This window comes from Neophocaena asiaeorientalis, unplaced genomic scaffold, assembly GCF_003031525.2.
Source record: "Neophocaena asiaeorientalis asiaeorientalis breed wild unplaced genomic scaffold, Neophocaena_asiaeorientalis_V1.1 scaffold110, whole genome shotgun sequence".
NCBI classification, from domain to species: Eukaryota; Metazoa; Chordata; class Mammalia; order Artiodactyla; family Phocoenidae; genus Neophocaena; species Neophocaena asiaeorientalis.
Genome location: NW_020175053.1, coordinates 7,593,372 through 7,606,337, shown reverse-complemented (window position 1 = coordinate 7,606,337; position 12,966 = coordinate 7,593,372). Strand labels below are relative to the sequence as shown.

At 60.7% G+C, this 12,966-nt stretch overlaps 1 protein-coding gene across 4 annotated transcripts in view; it reads left to right on the top strand.

Annotated features, from left to right (window-relative positions):
- TOP3B (DNA topoisomerase III beta) overlaps positions 1 to 10,235 on the top strand; it is a 17,842-nt gene extending 7,607 nt beyond the window's left edge. For 2 of the 4 annotated variants that reach the window (XM_024763894.1, XM_024763893.1), the window contains 12 exons: positions 781 to 977; positions 1,364 to 1,520; positions 2,253 to 2,366; positions 3,743 to 3,833; positions 4,535 to 4,689; positions 4,794 to 4,899; positions 5,566 to 5,712; positions 5,794 to 5,967; positions 7,388 to 7,516; positions 7,912 to 8,061; positions 8,390 to 8,490; positions 8,995 to 9,720. In XM_024763894.1, coding sequence (XP_024619662.1) covers positions 781 to 977; positions 1,364 to 1,520; positions 2,253 to 2,366; positions 3,743 to 3,833; positions 4,535 to 4,689; positions 4,794 to 4,899; positions 5,566 to 5,712; positions 5,794 to 5,967; positions 7,388 to 7,516; positions 7,912 to 8,061; positions 8,390 to 8,490; positions 8,995 to 9,216 — 1,743 coding nt within the window. In that variant the 3' untranslated portion in view covers positions 9,217 to 9,720. Of the gene's footprint in view, positions 1 to 246; positions 337 to 780; positions 978 to 1,363; positions 1,521 to 2,252; positions 2,367 to 3,742; positions 3,834 to 4,534; positions 4,690 to 4,793; positions 4,900 to 5,565; positions 5,713 to 5,793; positions 5,968 to 7,387; positions 7,517 to 7,911; positions 8,062 to 8,389; positions 8,491 to 8,994 lie in introns of all 4 variants that reach the window. The other 2 variants (XM_024763896.1, XM_024763895.1) reach the window with 2 other exon arrangements.
- Positions 10,236 to 12,966: the final 2,731 nt, after the last annotated feature.

Genomic DNA, 12,966 nt, shown 5'->3' with positions numbered 1-12,966 from the left:
CCTCCCGTCTCCGCCAGCCCCCAGGCCCCCCCCCCTCAGACTGGAAGCAGGTAGCAGCTCCCAGGCCTGCCTCCCGGAGGAGCCCCTCAGGCTGGAACACCCCAGCTCTCACCTGGGGCCTGGCACCTCAGGAAAGTGTTCCCAGACACCCCTCTCCCGACGCCTCCCCTGCAGGGCTGCTTCTCCCCAGGGACCTTTGCGTCTGGGGTGGAGAATGTTGGCAGCTCACAGGCTTTCTCCCCTCAGAAATGGAGCCACTCCCTCCCCATAAGGAAGCTGCATGGCCAGGCTCCAGCGGCGACTCCCCTCCCGCTGCACGGCCTTCACTAACTCTTAGTGAGTCTGGGCTCCAGGCCCCCCAGGTCCCCCACCCTGCTCTAGTCCTGAGATGCACCGGCCCCCACTCCTATCCACTGCGTTTTCTTCTTCTTTTCCCTTCTCTGTCTTTCCTCCAGTCTCTGGAAAGTCTCCCAAATCCCCTCAGCCCTCCCAGCACTCCCTCCTCTAGAAGGTGGGAAAGTGGGTGGATCGGGGTGGACTTGGAGGCTGGGGTCCCTTGTGTCCCCTGCAGTAGTGCCTCCTAGTTTGGGTGTGGAAACCACTGTAGGAAGAGAGGGGGCGGCAGTAGGAAGGGGGTTTGAACACAGCAGTGGACAGAAGGAAAGGAAGCGCATGGCAGGAGGCCTGTGGAGACTGAGGCTCCAGGAGGAGGGGGCAGTGGAGGGGGCCTGGCACCCAGGTGAGGTGAGGTGTGGGCGTTACAGCCGGCCGCCTCCCCAGGTCCTGGATGCGGTGCTGCCTGTCATGAATCAGGCCCACAGTGGCGAGAAGACAGTGTTCCGGGCCCGGTTCAGCTCCATCACAGACACAGACATCTGCACTGCCATGGTCCGCCTGGGTGAGCCCGACCACAACGAGGCACTCTCAGTGGATGCGCGGCAGGAGCTGGACCTGCGCATCGGCTGCGCCTTCACCAGGTGCTGCCCGCCCCCTGGCCAGGCCACTGCCTCGCCTGGCTCCTGGCCTCCCCACAGGCCTGGTCGGCGACAGGAGATTGTCAGCATTTTTAAATCCCCAAGAAAACTGTCTCTTTAGCTGACGCAGACGACAGAGGTCCCCTCTTGACAAGCAGGGTGGGCAGGTCTTGAGGGGGTGGAGGGGCACGGAATAAAATAGGGCTTCCGGCCAGGGTGAACAGAGCCTTTGCTCTTTCCTTTCCATCTTTTGAGCAGGGAGCAGTTGCCTTGGTCTCCTCCCATACCCACCAGCCAGCCTCCTGCCCGACTCCCACAGGCAGCTAACGATGGTATTTGAGTGAATGTGTGACCAAAATGTCCTCCTCTCCCCCCAACCCCCTTTATAGGTTTCAGACTAAATACTTCCAGGGGAAATACGGCAACCTAGACAGCTCGCTCATCTCCTTCGGGCCATGCCAGACCCCCACGCTGGGCTTCTGCGTGGAGAGACATGATAAAATCCAGTCCTTCAAACCGGAGACCTACTGGGTGCTGCAGGCCAAGGTTCACTTCCTTTTCCTGTTCATGCTGGGTCTTTCCGGGTTTGGGTATGGATTCTTAGAGTCTCCATCATCATTGTCATAGTCCCCAGGCCAAGGGCACAGCTGTGGGTGGCTGTCCCACCAGGAAGTGGTTGCGGGTGCCCAGGGAAGGGCCCCCAGCCTTCGTGGAGGCCGCAGGACAAGGCCAGGCCTGGACGCTCTGGCAGCTCAGGGTGAGGTCACCCGCCAGGCCCACAGTTGGGGTGGTCAGGTCCAAGGACTGGACTGAGGGCCACGAGCTGCTGACTTTTGAGCTTCTAAGAAGTCTTGGAACCCCTGCTCCAAGTAAAAAGGAAGGTTTTTTGTAAGATTTAGAGCATAATACAGAGTTGCTTCAGTCAACACAGGGCTGGGGTCTCCTAGGTGGGGCCACATCTAGTGCCAGCGGGGCTTAGGGGATGAGATGTGGGGGCCCCGGCGCTCCCTAAGGACACCTCAGCCTCGGCTTGGGGCTCCCCTCGTGAGGCCATCTGGCTGATCTCAGCAAGGAGGCCTTGTGTCAGAGCAGCCTCCACTTGGGGAGGGGCTGGGCCTCAACCTGCACACCTGCGGCTGTGCACCTGAACAGGTACAGCCGAGAGACTTCAGAGGCAGGGCCCAGGCGAGGACCAGCTCTGTCTGCCCCGATTCTCCCTGCTGGCACTGGCTCACCTGGATGCTTTCTCTCCCGGGCTCTCCTGTTCCCCTCCTGCAGGTGGATGCCGATAAGGACCGATCCCTCCTTTTGGACTGGGACCGAGTGCGTGTGTTCGACCGGGAGATCGCACAGATGTTCCTGAACATGACCAAGCTGGAGAAGGAGGCCCAGGTGGGCTGCTCCACCCACATCAGTCCCATCTGCCTTGGGGGGCCTCAGAAGACTCTGCTGACCTAGGCTTATATCTTTCTCTGCCTTTCTGGAACACAGACACTTTTTAGACAGAAGAATGGTTACTCATGACACGCTCCCACTAAGAAACTCCTTCCCAGGCCGTAGCTGCTGTGCACCACGTGCCTGCTCTGAGCCCTCCATGTGCCCTGTGGGCATTACCTCCTTTGGGAGGATTCCACCCATATGTCCCTTTTCTGTGGGAGGCCCCTACGCACATCAAGAACCCGCCCAGGTCCCACAGCCGGCACGGGCGTCTCTGGGTCATCAGCTTTCGTGGCCTTTATGTGCTACGTTTCTTACTCAGGTTTTCACGAATTGGAAAGCATGGGCTGCGTGGCTGTTAGGAAGAGGTTGATGCCACCTGGCAACTGGCTGGCCGCATGGGTGGGGGCATGTCTGCAGCTATGGCAGCTTATGCCTTGCAGTCACGACAGCCCCCGTGGTCACTGAGGCTCGCCTGGCCTCCTTCAGCCGCCTTCTCTCGTCCTTCCTGAACCTTCCTGGGCATCCCCTTGCTGAGGGCAGTTGACTCAGGCCCCAGAGCTTCACCTAAATCTGCCCCGTGCTTCTGCCCGCAGTGGCCACCCCGTCTGAGTGCCCCCTCCCCCTGCCCGTGATCCAAGCTGCCCCTGCTGCACAGACACCACTTGGCCTCAGTGTTAGCCCCACATCTGTCTGGAATTCAGGGGACACGGCCCTGGCCAGGTCCACGTGAGGTTGGCAGGGGCGAGGGGTGGCGGTTGAGAGGTTTGGATTGTTTTTGCCACAGACAAAGTGGTCACTCTTCTGACAGCTGCTCAGCCCAGAGGCTGATGGTGGTTACTCACCACCATTTTCCTTAAAGTGCATGGTATTCACCAAGTTCCAAAGTGGTTACCTACTTTTAGAAGTTAGGAGATTTCACATTAAAAAATCCCAGTTTCCAGCTTCTCCTGTCAAATTGGCAGGTGTAGCAACACTAGTGGGTGCAGTGAGGGGTCAGCAGCTGCCCCTGCGACAAGCCCTCACCCCATGGCCCCCTGGACCCCCCGCCAGCCCCGCAGCCTGGCAGACGCTGGCTCCTGTTGGGTTTCAAATATGCAGCCCTTTCTCCTGACTCTTCCCCTTTTCTCCAGGTTTTCTGTTTCCCTGGAAAAGAATTTTCTTTCATTTTTCCTTCCTGGGCCTGAACAAATGTTCATTCAAGTCCTGAGTCCGCTGTGAAGAGAACTGGAGAAGCTGGGAGGGTAAAAGAGTCTAGACCCTTGGCCACATGTCCTCAGTCTGTCATGGCGTCTCCCTGCACCCACGCGTGAATCTATTCTGTCCCCCAGGTGGAGGCCACAAGCAGGAAGGAGAAGGCCAAGCAGAGGCCACTGGCCCTGAACACCGTGGAGATGCTGCGTGTGGCCAGCTCTTCCCTGGGTGAGTGTGGATGTTGCCTCAAAGCCCCCAGGAGACTTCTTGAGGCAGGCACATGGCGTCCTGACGGTAGCGATTGTGATGATGGCTGCTACCTGAGGGGGACAGCTGCAGTGGCGTCCCTGGTGCAGGGAGAGGCCAGGTGTGGGCGGGGCACTCGACAGGTGTGACAGCTGTGACATGGCCCTGAGCCTCGTTTCTACCATAGCGAGAAGGTTGTGCTAGAAGGTTGGTCTGGAGCTGGCAGCCTCCAGGCATTGGTGGCCCCTCTGCAGCCTCAGGAAACCGTGGGCACCATCCTCTCAGGGCAGCACCTCCAGGGATGCTCTAGGGGCAGCGATGACATGGAGTGACCGCTCGCTGAGGCCAGCTTCTGCAGGTTGGGGAGGAGCAGGAGCATGAACCCCATCAGTGCCCTGCAGCGCTGTGAGCGTGGATGCGCCTGGGGGCTCAGGACGGAGGGCGCATGTGGACCATAGGGCGTGGGTGTGACCCCAGGCCAAGTAGGACACAGGCGCTCTGAAGGCCATGTTCAGCAGTATGGCTGCCAGCGTCTCGAGGATGACCCCTGGTGTCCCTGCCCTGGTGGGGGAGCTTGGCCTTGGATCGGGCTGTGTGGCCCCCACCTCCCAGGAGCCTGGGCACCTGGCACAGGGGTGCCTGCTCTCCTGGCGTCCGGGCTGCTGATCCTGCATGTCCGGCAGGGATGGGCCCACAGCACGCCATGCAGACCGCAGAGCGGCTCTACACGCAGGGCTACATCAGCTACCCGCGCACCGAGACCACCCACTACCCCGAGAGCTTCGACCTGAAGGGGCCTCTGCGGCAACAGGCCAACCACCCCTACTGGGCTGACACGGTGAGGCCAGGACCCCACGGGCCAGGCCAGGATGGGCAGCCACTCCTCCCATGTGGGTTGACAGCCTTACTCAGCTCATGCCTTGCTCCGGGCTTTCCTCTCAGGTGAAGCGGCTGTTAGCGGAAGGTATCAACCGCCCACGGAAAGGCCACGACGCTGGCGACCATCCCCCCATTACCCCCATGAAGTCTGCCACGGAGGCTGAATTAGGTATGGGGGCTCCCCTCAGAAGTTTGCGCATGCGCGAACACACGCATGCACGTGCGTGCGTTTCAAGCTTCCCAGGAGGGCCGGGTGAGGAGCTTTGGCTACATGGCACCTTTGGACGGGGTCAGGCCCCATCAGCAGTGTGGGCCCCCACTGACCCCGGCTGCAGTGAAGGGGCCACCTGAAGGTTGTGCTCTGTCGCCATGGACGGGACAGGAGTGAAGTGGTGACGGCAGGTGTGTGATGTGCGGGCAGGCGCTGGAGCAGGCCAGGCAGGAGACCACAGATGGAGTGGGATGAGACCGGGGCAGGGTGACAGGCTCAACCATGGGGTGTCCTTACTTCCCACCCTCGAGGCCCTGCTGGTGGCCTGCATGCTGGGAGAAGGCAGGAGAGGGAGACAGGAGCCCCTGTGTGCAGCCCCAGTCTGAAGCAATGGTGGCAGGTCACTTATGGGGTAGGTTGGGCCCTGAAGCACAGTCCCACCCAGAAGCAGAGCCTGAAAGAGCCACCGAGGCCTGGAGATGCTTGCAATCCTTCTTGTGTGTCCCCTCCCCCTTCGAGGGCTTAGAGCAGGCCAGCCCTGGCGCCCACACCCTGCTGCTGGAGCACGAGTGCTGGGGCTGCTTGGAGCCAGAGCCCGGCACTGAGCAGCCGCGCCTTTTGCAGGCGGCGAGGCCTGGCGGCTGTACGAGTACATCACCAGGCACTTCATCGCCACAGTCAGCCATGACTGCAAGTACCTGCAGAGCACCATCTCCTTCCGGATCGGGCCTGAGCACTTCACCTGCACAGGCAAGACCGTCATCTCCCCAGGTAGGTGGAGCCAGGCGGGCGCCTCTCCCACCTCCGCGGACATGGCCACCGGCCCTGAGTGTCGACACCCGGTCTCCACAGGTTTCACGGAGATCATGCCTTGGCAGAGTGTGCCCCTGGAGGAGAGCCTGCCCACCTGCCAGAGGGGCGACACCTTCGCCGTGGCTGAGGTCAAGATGCTGGAGAAGCAGACGAGCCCCCCTGACTACCTGACGGAGGCTGAGCTCATCACGCTCATGGAGAAGCACGGCATCGGTGGGTCCGGGCCCAGGGCTCCCATCCCAGGGCTGGGGCCCAGTGTGGCCAGCTGAGCCTGCAGGGTGGCCGCGGGCGGGCCCTCGCCAGGGCCTCCACCTCAGGACCTGGCCTTGCCTATAAAGGCCAACACGCACCCTTACAGGCACTAACTACCACCGCCAGAGCTGAGTGTTGGCCCAGGTTGCCAGTGACTCACCCACAGGGAGGACACAAAACTCAGAACAAATTCACAAGGCGACAGGAAAGCCAAGTTCCCACGGCACTGCTTCCCTGCGAGGGGAGTGGACATGCCCCACCTGGGGAGCTTTGAGCTCAAAAGTGGGGTCGCTGATGCACATGTCTCACGGGCGAGGGTCTCTCCCAGTCCCCAGGCCCAGGGCTGTGACCTGAGGCCTCACACCCCGGGGGATGGCCTTGTGCCAGTGCCACCTCCCTAGGTGGTGCTTGCTCCGAGAGGCTCTGCCTGTTCCCTGATGAGCTGCCCAGCTCACCGAGCCCCTCACAGTTGACAGGCTCTGGAGGGCTGTAGGACAACCAGGCCACGGTATCTGGACTCTGTTCCATGACTAACAGTCCCGCGGGTGCCTTGCCAGGGAGCCTCTTACCTGTGCCCGGGGTCCTGGTGACAGTGGTGGCCTTACCAGGAGAGCTGGCTGCTGCTTCCAGGGGCCTGGGTGCCTGCAGTGGGTCCTGGTGGTCCTCAGCCTGCTGCGGGTGTGGGTGCCGCTCCCCCAGCACCCTCTGCCCCTTCTCGTTGATGGGACGTCCGTGGCTTCTCGTGGCCACACACTAGACAGTGTCACGGACCTCCCGACAGCGGTTAAGAGCGGTCCTGTTGACCACGGGCCTTGGGGCTGTGGCCCGAGTGCAGGAGGTGCCGTGGGAGTGTACGGTGCAGCACTGCAGAGCCACGTGGGGCTCAGAGCCTGGCCCACCTCATCCCGCCAGCCATGGACCTCGGGGAGCAGTAAAGGCAGCACCTGGCAGTGCCAGACAACCTAGATGTCTTTGGGGCAGGTGCACCTTGCAGCTGGGAGCCTGCCCTGGGGGCTGATCACGAGGGACCGGGAGCCAGCAAGTGGGCAAACCCGGGCAGGTTTTGGAGGGACAGTTTGTCAGGGAGGCTTCTCTGCATTTGGGGGGCTGGGGCCTTGGTTCTGGAAAGGTGTGGGTGCCACAGGGTCAAGACAGGGAGAGGCCAAGGAGGGCACGTTTCCAGATGTGAGGGGCAGACCGAGCTCTGTGACTTTGGCGGAGTTCCTTAGTCTCTCTGAGCTGGGAACATCACGCTGGGTTCACAGGACAGCCCAGAAAAGGCCTGTGGTGTGGTGCCCAGGGGCAGGGCTGAGAACCGGGGGCCACAGGCAGGCGGGGGTGAAGGGGGAGCCAAGTCTGAAAGGGCCCTGCTGTGTCTCAGGCACGGATGCCAGCATCCCCGTACACATCAACAACATCTGCCAGCGTAACTACGTGGCCGTGGAGAGTGGGCGCCGACTCAAGCCCACCAGCCTTGGTATTGTACTGGTGCACGGCTACTACAAGATTGGTGAGTCCAGCTGCCAGGCGCCTCCCCTCACAGACCCGGCCCTGCAGCGAGCCCGCAGCCCCCACCACAGGAGGCCGCTCCGGCCACTCCTAGGACCTGCCGTAGCAGGGCTGATGGACACGTGGGTGTGTGTCAGGGTCCAAAAGCGGGGACGTGGGCTCTTCCCTGCAGACGGCCCTGGGGTCCTTGCTGCAGTGCCGTCTTTCTGTCCTGAGGAGTCCTGAGGGGCCCGTGGGAGATGGAGTACAGACCCCACCCAAGCAGCTTCATCCTGTCACGCTGTCCTGGAGACGGGGTGTCCTGGCCACTCCACACGGGATGCTGGGGGAGATCACAGGTGGGGGCAGCCCTGGCCCCGTGGCATGAGGGCTCACAGTGCGTCCCCTACTCCGCAGATGTGGAGCTAGTGCTCCCCACCATTCGCAGTGCAGTAGAGAAGCAGCTGAACCTGATCGCCCAGGGTAAAGCCGACTACCGCCAGGTCCTGGGCCACACCCTGGACGTCTTCAAGAGGAAGTTCCACTACTTCGTGGACTCCATTGCGGGTGAGGCCCGCCTCTTCCCTGCTCGTTGGCCAGAGGACCCTGGTCAGGGCTGCCGCCTCCAGCAGCGATACCAGCTCCCAGATCCAGGCTCTGGGCTCCAAGCCATTGTCGGGATTACAGAGCGAGTGCAGTGACAGCACGTGCAGCACACTCGGCTCGTGTGACGAACAGGGCTGCCGCTCGCCGCTCAGTTACCCTCGGGTGGCCGTATTTACCCTCAGACTCTTGGCCCCGTTTGGTAGCTCCCTCAAGCCTGCCCGGTATACCGGCTGTCGTGGAGGTGGGCACCCCGGGGTCGGGGTGTGAGTCCCGCCCTGCTCACTTTCAGGCATGGATGAGCTGATGGAGGTGTCCTTCTCGCCCCTGGCGGCCACCGGCAAGCCCCTTTCCCGCTGTGGGAAGTGCCACCGGTTCATGAAGTACATCCAGGTAGGGGGGGAGGGGCCGGGACACACGGGGCAGGTGTGCACAGATGGGCGGTCTTGCCACCCCGCGGGCCTTTCTTCAGCTGCTTTCACACGGAGTGACGTGGGGGGCCTGGGCAGCTTTGCCAACAAACCCCCACCGCTGCCCCCAGCAGCACGTAAGCCATTAGGCCACTGAAACACGCACTGTCCATGTTCTCTTGACAACATGTTCCTTGCTGTCACAGATACTAATGTACGTGCAGGGATTTTAGCACCTTTGTGTACGTGTGGAGCAAGTGTTCTGAGATTCAGTGACCAGGGATCCTTGCCTGAGAGGTCCTGGTGATACTCCATACTATGTGCTACCTACACGTTATGCTTTAGCATCACGCACTGTGTGTTACGTTATAGGTGTTACACGTTATGTTTTACATGTTACGTATCCTATGTCTCGGGGAGAATGAGGGTGGGCAGGAGAGTCAGCAGCCCCAGCAAACCTGTGACCACCCCCCCGACTTTGCCACAGGCCAAGCCAAGCCGCCTGCACTGCTCCCACTGCGATGAGACCTACACCCTCCCCCAGAATGGCACCATCAAGCTCTACAAGGAGCTCCGGTGCCCGCTGGACGACTTCGAGCTGGTTCTGTGGTCATCAGGCTCGCGGGGCAAGAGCTACCCGCTGTGCCCATATTGCTCCAACCACCCACCCTTCCGAGACATGAAGAAAGGTGAGCTGTTCCCTCCCTAGCCAGCTCGCCTGTCCCCCGGGCACCTGTGGTCCCTCCTTAGCACCGGCCCTGTTCATGCCACGCTGGACTCTGAGGGGACCCCGCGCCTACCATTCCTGAGCTCCCTGCACAGGGCCCCAAGGACCCAGGTGTGCTCGGGCACTGCTCAGGGCCCAGCCGGCCAGTCTGCCGCTTTCTGCCTAGTCGCGATTGGATGGTTGACCGTAGTCAGATCACTTGTGATCTGGGCAGTGGGCATGCTCCTGGGCTGGGGGGAGTGAGAGGATGCAGTGGGAGGGGGCCGCCCTGGCAAGGGGTGAGCCCTCAGTCACCACCTTTCTCAGGGAGACCCATCCCTGCCCTCCAGCAGCTTACAGGACAGCAGATGGCCCCACCTGGGCCACGGGGAGCAAAGTAAAGCGGGGGTGGACTTGGCTGGAGGCCGTCCGGAAGCTGTCTGGAAACCTCAGAGTAGGGGGACGTCAAAGGTCAAGGAGGTCTCAGAGAAGTAGAGCCCAGGGCCGGCATGCTTGAGCATGCTGGGCATTGGCCAGTGCGTGGAGTGCGAGAGTGGTGTGCTGGTGCTCGACCCCACCTCAGGCCCCAAGTGGCGGGTGGCCTGCAACAGGTGCAATGTGGTGGCGCACTGCTTCGAGAATGCCCACCGCGTGCGTGTGTCTGCCGACACCTGTGGTACCTGCGAGGCCGCCCTGCTGGACGTCGACTTCAACAAGGCCAGGTCCCCACTGCTGGGTGACGGCACGCAGCACACGGGCTGCGTCTTCTGCGACCCGGTCTTCCAGGAACTGGTGGAGCTGAAGCACGCAGCCTCCTGCCACCCCATGCACCGCGGGCCTGGGAGGAGGCAGGGCCGGGGCCGGGGCCGGGGCCGGAGGCCAGCGGGGAAGCCAGGCACCAGGAGACCCAAGGACAAAATGTCGGCCCTGGCCGCCTACTTCGTGTGATGGCCCTGCCCAGGCTCTGCGTGGCGTCCTCTGGGTTACAGAAATCATTAAACACATTGTCTTCTCCAGAACGAGCAGCTCGCGGGACCTTGCCTGCTGTCAGAGGGTTGTGCCCATCCCCCATTGGCCCTCCGGCCCCGTCCGCTCGCCTCTCCCTCGTCCTGCACACGCCCCCTTAGTGTCCGCTCTGCCCGCGTCCTGCAGGGAGACCACCACACACGTAATGGAGAGCAGACCCAGTCCAAGGCTCCTGTCACGTTGAAGTGCATGTGAGACACGGCACAGTAACTGTGTGCATGCCTTGGGGGTAGCCCAGGCGCCTGGAAGGCAGGAAGCCACCAGCTGCCCACCACCAGCTGTCCTAGGTGGGAGGAGGCGGCTGGGAGAAGCCTCCCTGGATGTTGGCCCTCACTCCCACCCACTGCCCCGGACCAGACCCCCGCTCCCCACTTGGCGTCTGGGAGCGGGTCTGAGCGTGGGGCCTGCACCCTTAGGGCCCATTCCCATTTCAGTTCTCAAACTCCCGTCCTTTCAGACAGAGGCAGGCAGCAGTTTACATGAGGGAATCAATCGCCCACGTGCCAGGTGGAGAAAGTACCCCACAAGCCACACCGCCCTGCGCCCCCTTCCCAAGCCTGTTCTACCAGAGGGGTGCTTACGTCAGACCTTCACACTTTGGGATTTCACCCCCTGCCCAGGCTCCACCGCAAGAAGAGGCTCCATGAAACACCTCTCGGAGCCTCTGCAAGGGACAGTCAGAACCATGCTGCCCACACACGGACCAGTACCTCAGTTGTAGATTCACCCTAGAGGCTGGAACTCAGGGGCCGGGTGGGCTGGGTGTTGTGGGCAGGCTCCTTTCCCAAGGGCAGGAGCGGAGCTGGGAGCTGAGGCGGAATGGAATGTAGCGGGGAGGGATTGACGGAAGCCACAGGGCATGTCCTTGGCCCAGCACCCGCCAATAGGAGGCAAGCTCCTGGCCAAGCAGCAGTGTCTCGCTTCCCCGTCATCTCCCAGCACCAGCCTTGAATGGAATCAGTGCTCCGAGGAGTCTAGTGTGGGCCCTGCTGAGGAAGCCCATGGGTATGTCAGCGTTCATGGGCTGTGCAATGTGGAGTCCTGTCCAGGACTGCCTCACCCACACTGTGGTTCTCAGACTTCACCCTTTACTCATTCTGATGCAAGTGGTCCTGGGCACACTGAGAAACACTGAGGCGGGGTCGCACAACAGCACTAGGAGATAGGTTGGTTGCTATTGTCCCCGTTTTTCTGGTAAAGAAACGGCACAGGGCAGCAAAGGAACATATTCAAGGTCACAGGTCCTAAGAAGTAGCCGCGGGCCTTGCTGGGGTCACCATGGTGATGGACAGGTTATAGGATCTAGGAAGGCGTGAGGAGGAGAATGGGATGAGCAGCACCCGCTCCACCCTGCTTCCTCTGCCCAGGCACCCCCTACCTTCCACACCCACCCCCTCCCCAGACGGTGTCCTTTCATATCTGCCAACTGCTTGTTCTCCAGACCCTCCTGTTAGTGAACCTTAGTTCCTGGGATGGACAAAAGCCACGTGTGGGCCTGGAGGTCAGGTGGGCAGGGCCCCAGTGGGGCTTCTGAGAGCTCTTCCTCCATAAAAAGTTTAAATTATGCTTTACAATTGCATTGATATAAAGATGAATATATTAATATTATATACTAAGACATTTTCTTCGACCTAAAAGTTCATTTATCTTTTCTGGCGTTAAAACATTTTCTGGGAATTCCCTAGCGGTCCAGTGGTTAGGACTCTGTGCCTCCACTGCAGGGGGCATGGGTTTGATCCCTGATTGGGGAACTAAGATCTCACAAGCCGCGTGGTGCAGCCAAAAAATATATTTTTTTTTCCTGGGCTTCTAAGGTGGCAGAAAAATGACCCCCAAAGATGTCCAGGTCCTTGTCCCTAGAACTGTGCTGTTAGATGACGTGGTGGAGGGGAGGCAGGGCTGCAGGTGGGATTAAGGTTGCTCATCTGACTTTAAAACAGATTATCCGGGCTTCCCTGGTGGCGCAGTGGTTGGGAATCTGCCTGCCAATGCAGGGGACACGGGTTCGAGCCCTGGTCTGGGAGGATCCCACATGCCGCGGAGCAACTAGGCCCGTGAGCCACAACTACTGAGCCTGCGCGTCTGGAGCCTGTGCTCCGCAACGGGAGAGGCCGCAACAGTGAGAGAGAGGCCTGCGCACCGCGATGAAGAGTGGCCCCCGCTCGCCGTAACTGGAGAAAGCCCTCGCACAGAAACGAAGACCCAACACAGACAAAAATAAATAAATAAATTTATAAAAAAAAAAAAAAAACAAAAACAGATTATCCTGGGTCATCTGGGTGGCCCAAGGTCATCACAAGGGTCTTTTCGGTCCTGGCTTTGAAGGTGGGAGGGGCCATGAGCCAAGGGGCGGGGCAGTTAGAAGCTGAAAAAGGAGGGAGAACCTTCTCCCCTAGAGCTCCCAGAAAGGAAGGCACCCTGATGACCCTTGAACTAGCCCATTGAGACCTTACCAGCTTCTGATCTTCAGACCTGTAGATATTAAATGTGTGTGTTTGTGGCCATTGGAAGCTAACCGTCCCTAAAAGTGTCGTGGGCCCTGGGCAGTGTGGGCTCGCATCCCTGTTCTGCTGCTAACCGTCTGTTGACTGCACAAGTTGCCTAATTTCTGGGCACCGCCCCATCTACACAGCCACCACAGGTAGAGACCTGATGCAATGGCCAGGATGCAGGCCGCAGGTACGCTTGCCCTGCGGGTGGGGCCGCCGGCGCGCGCAGCGGGCCGGC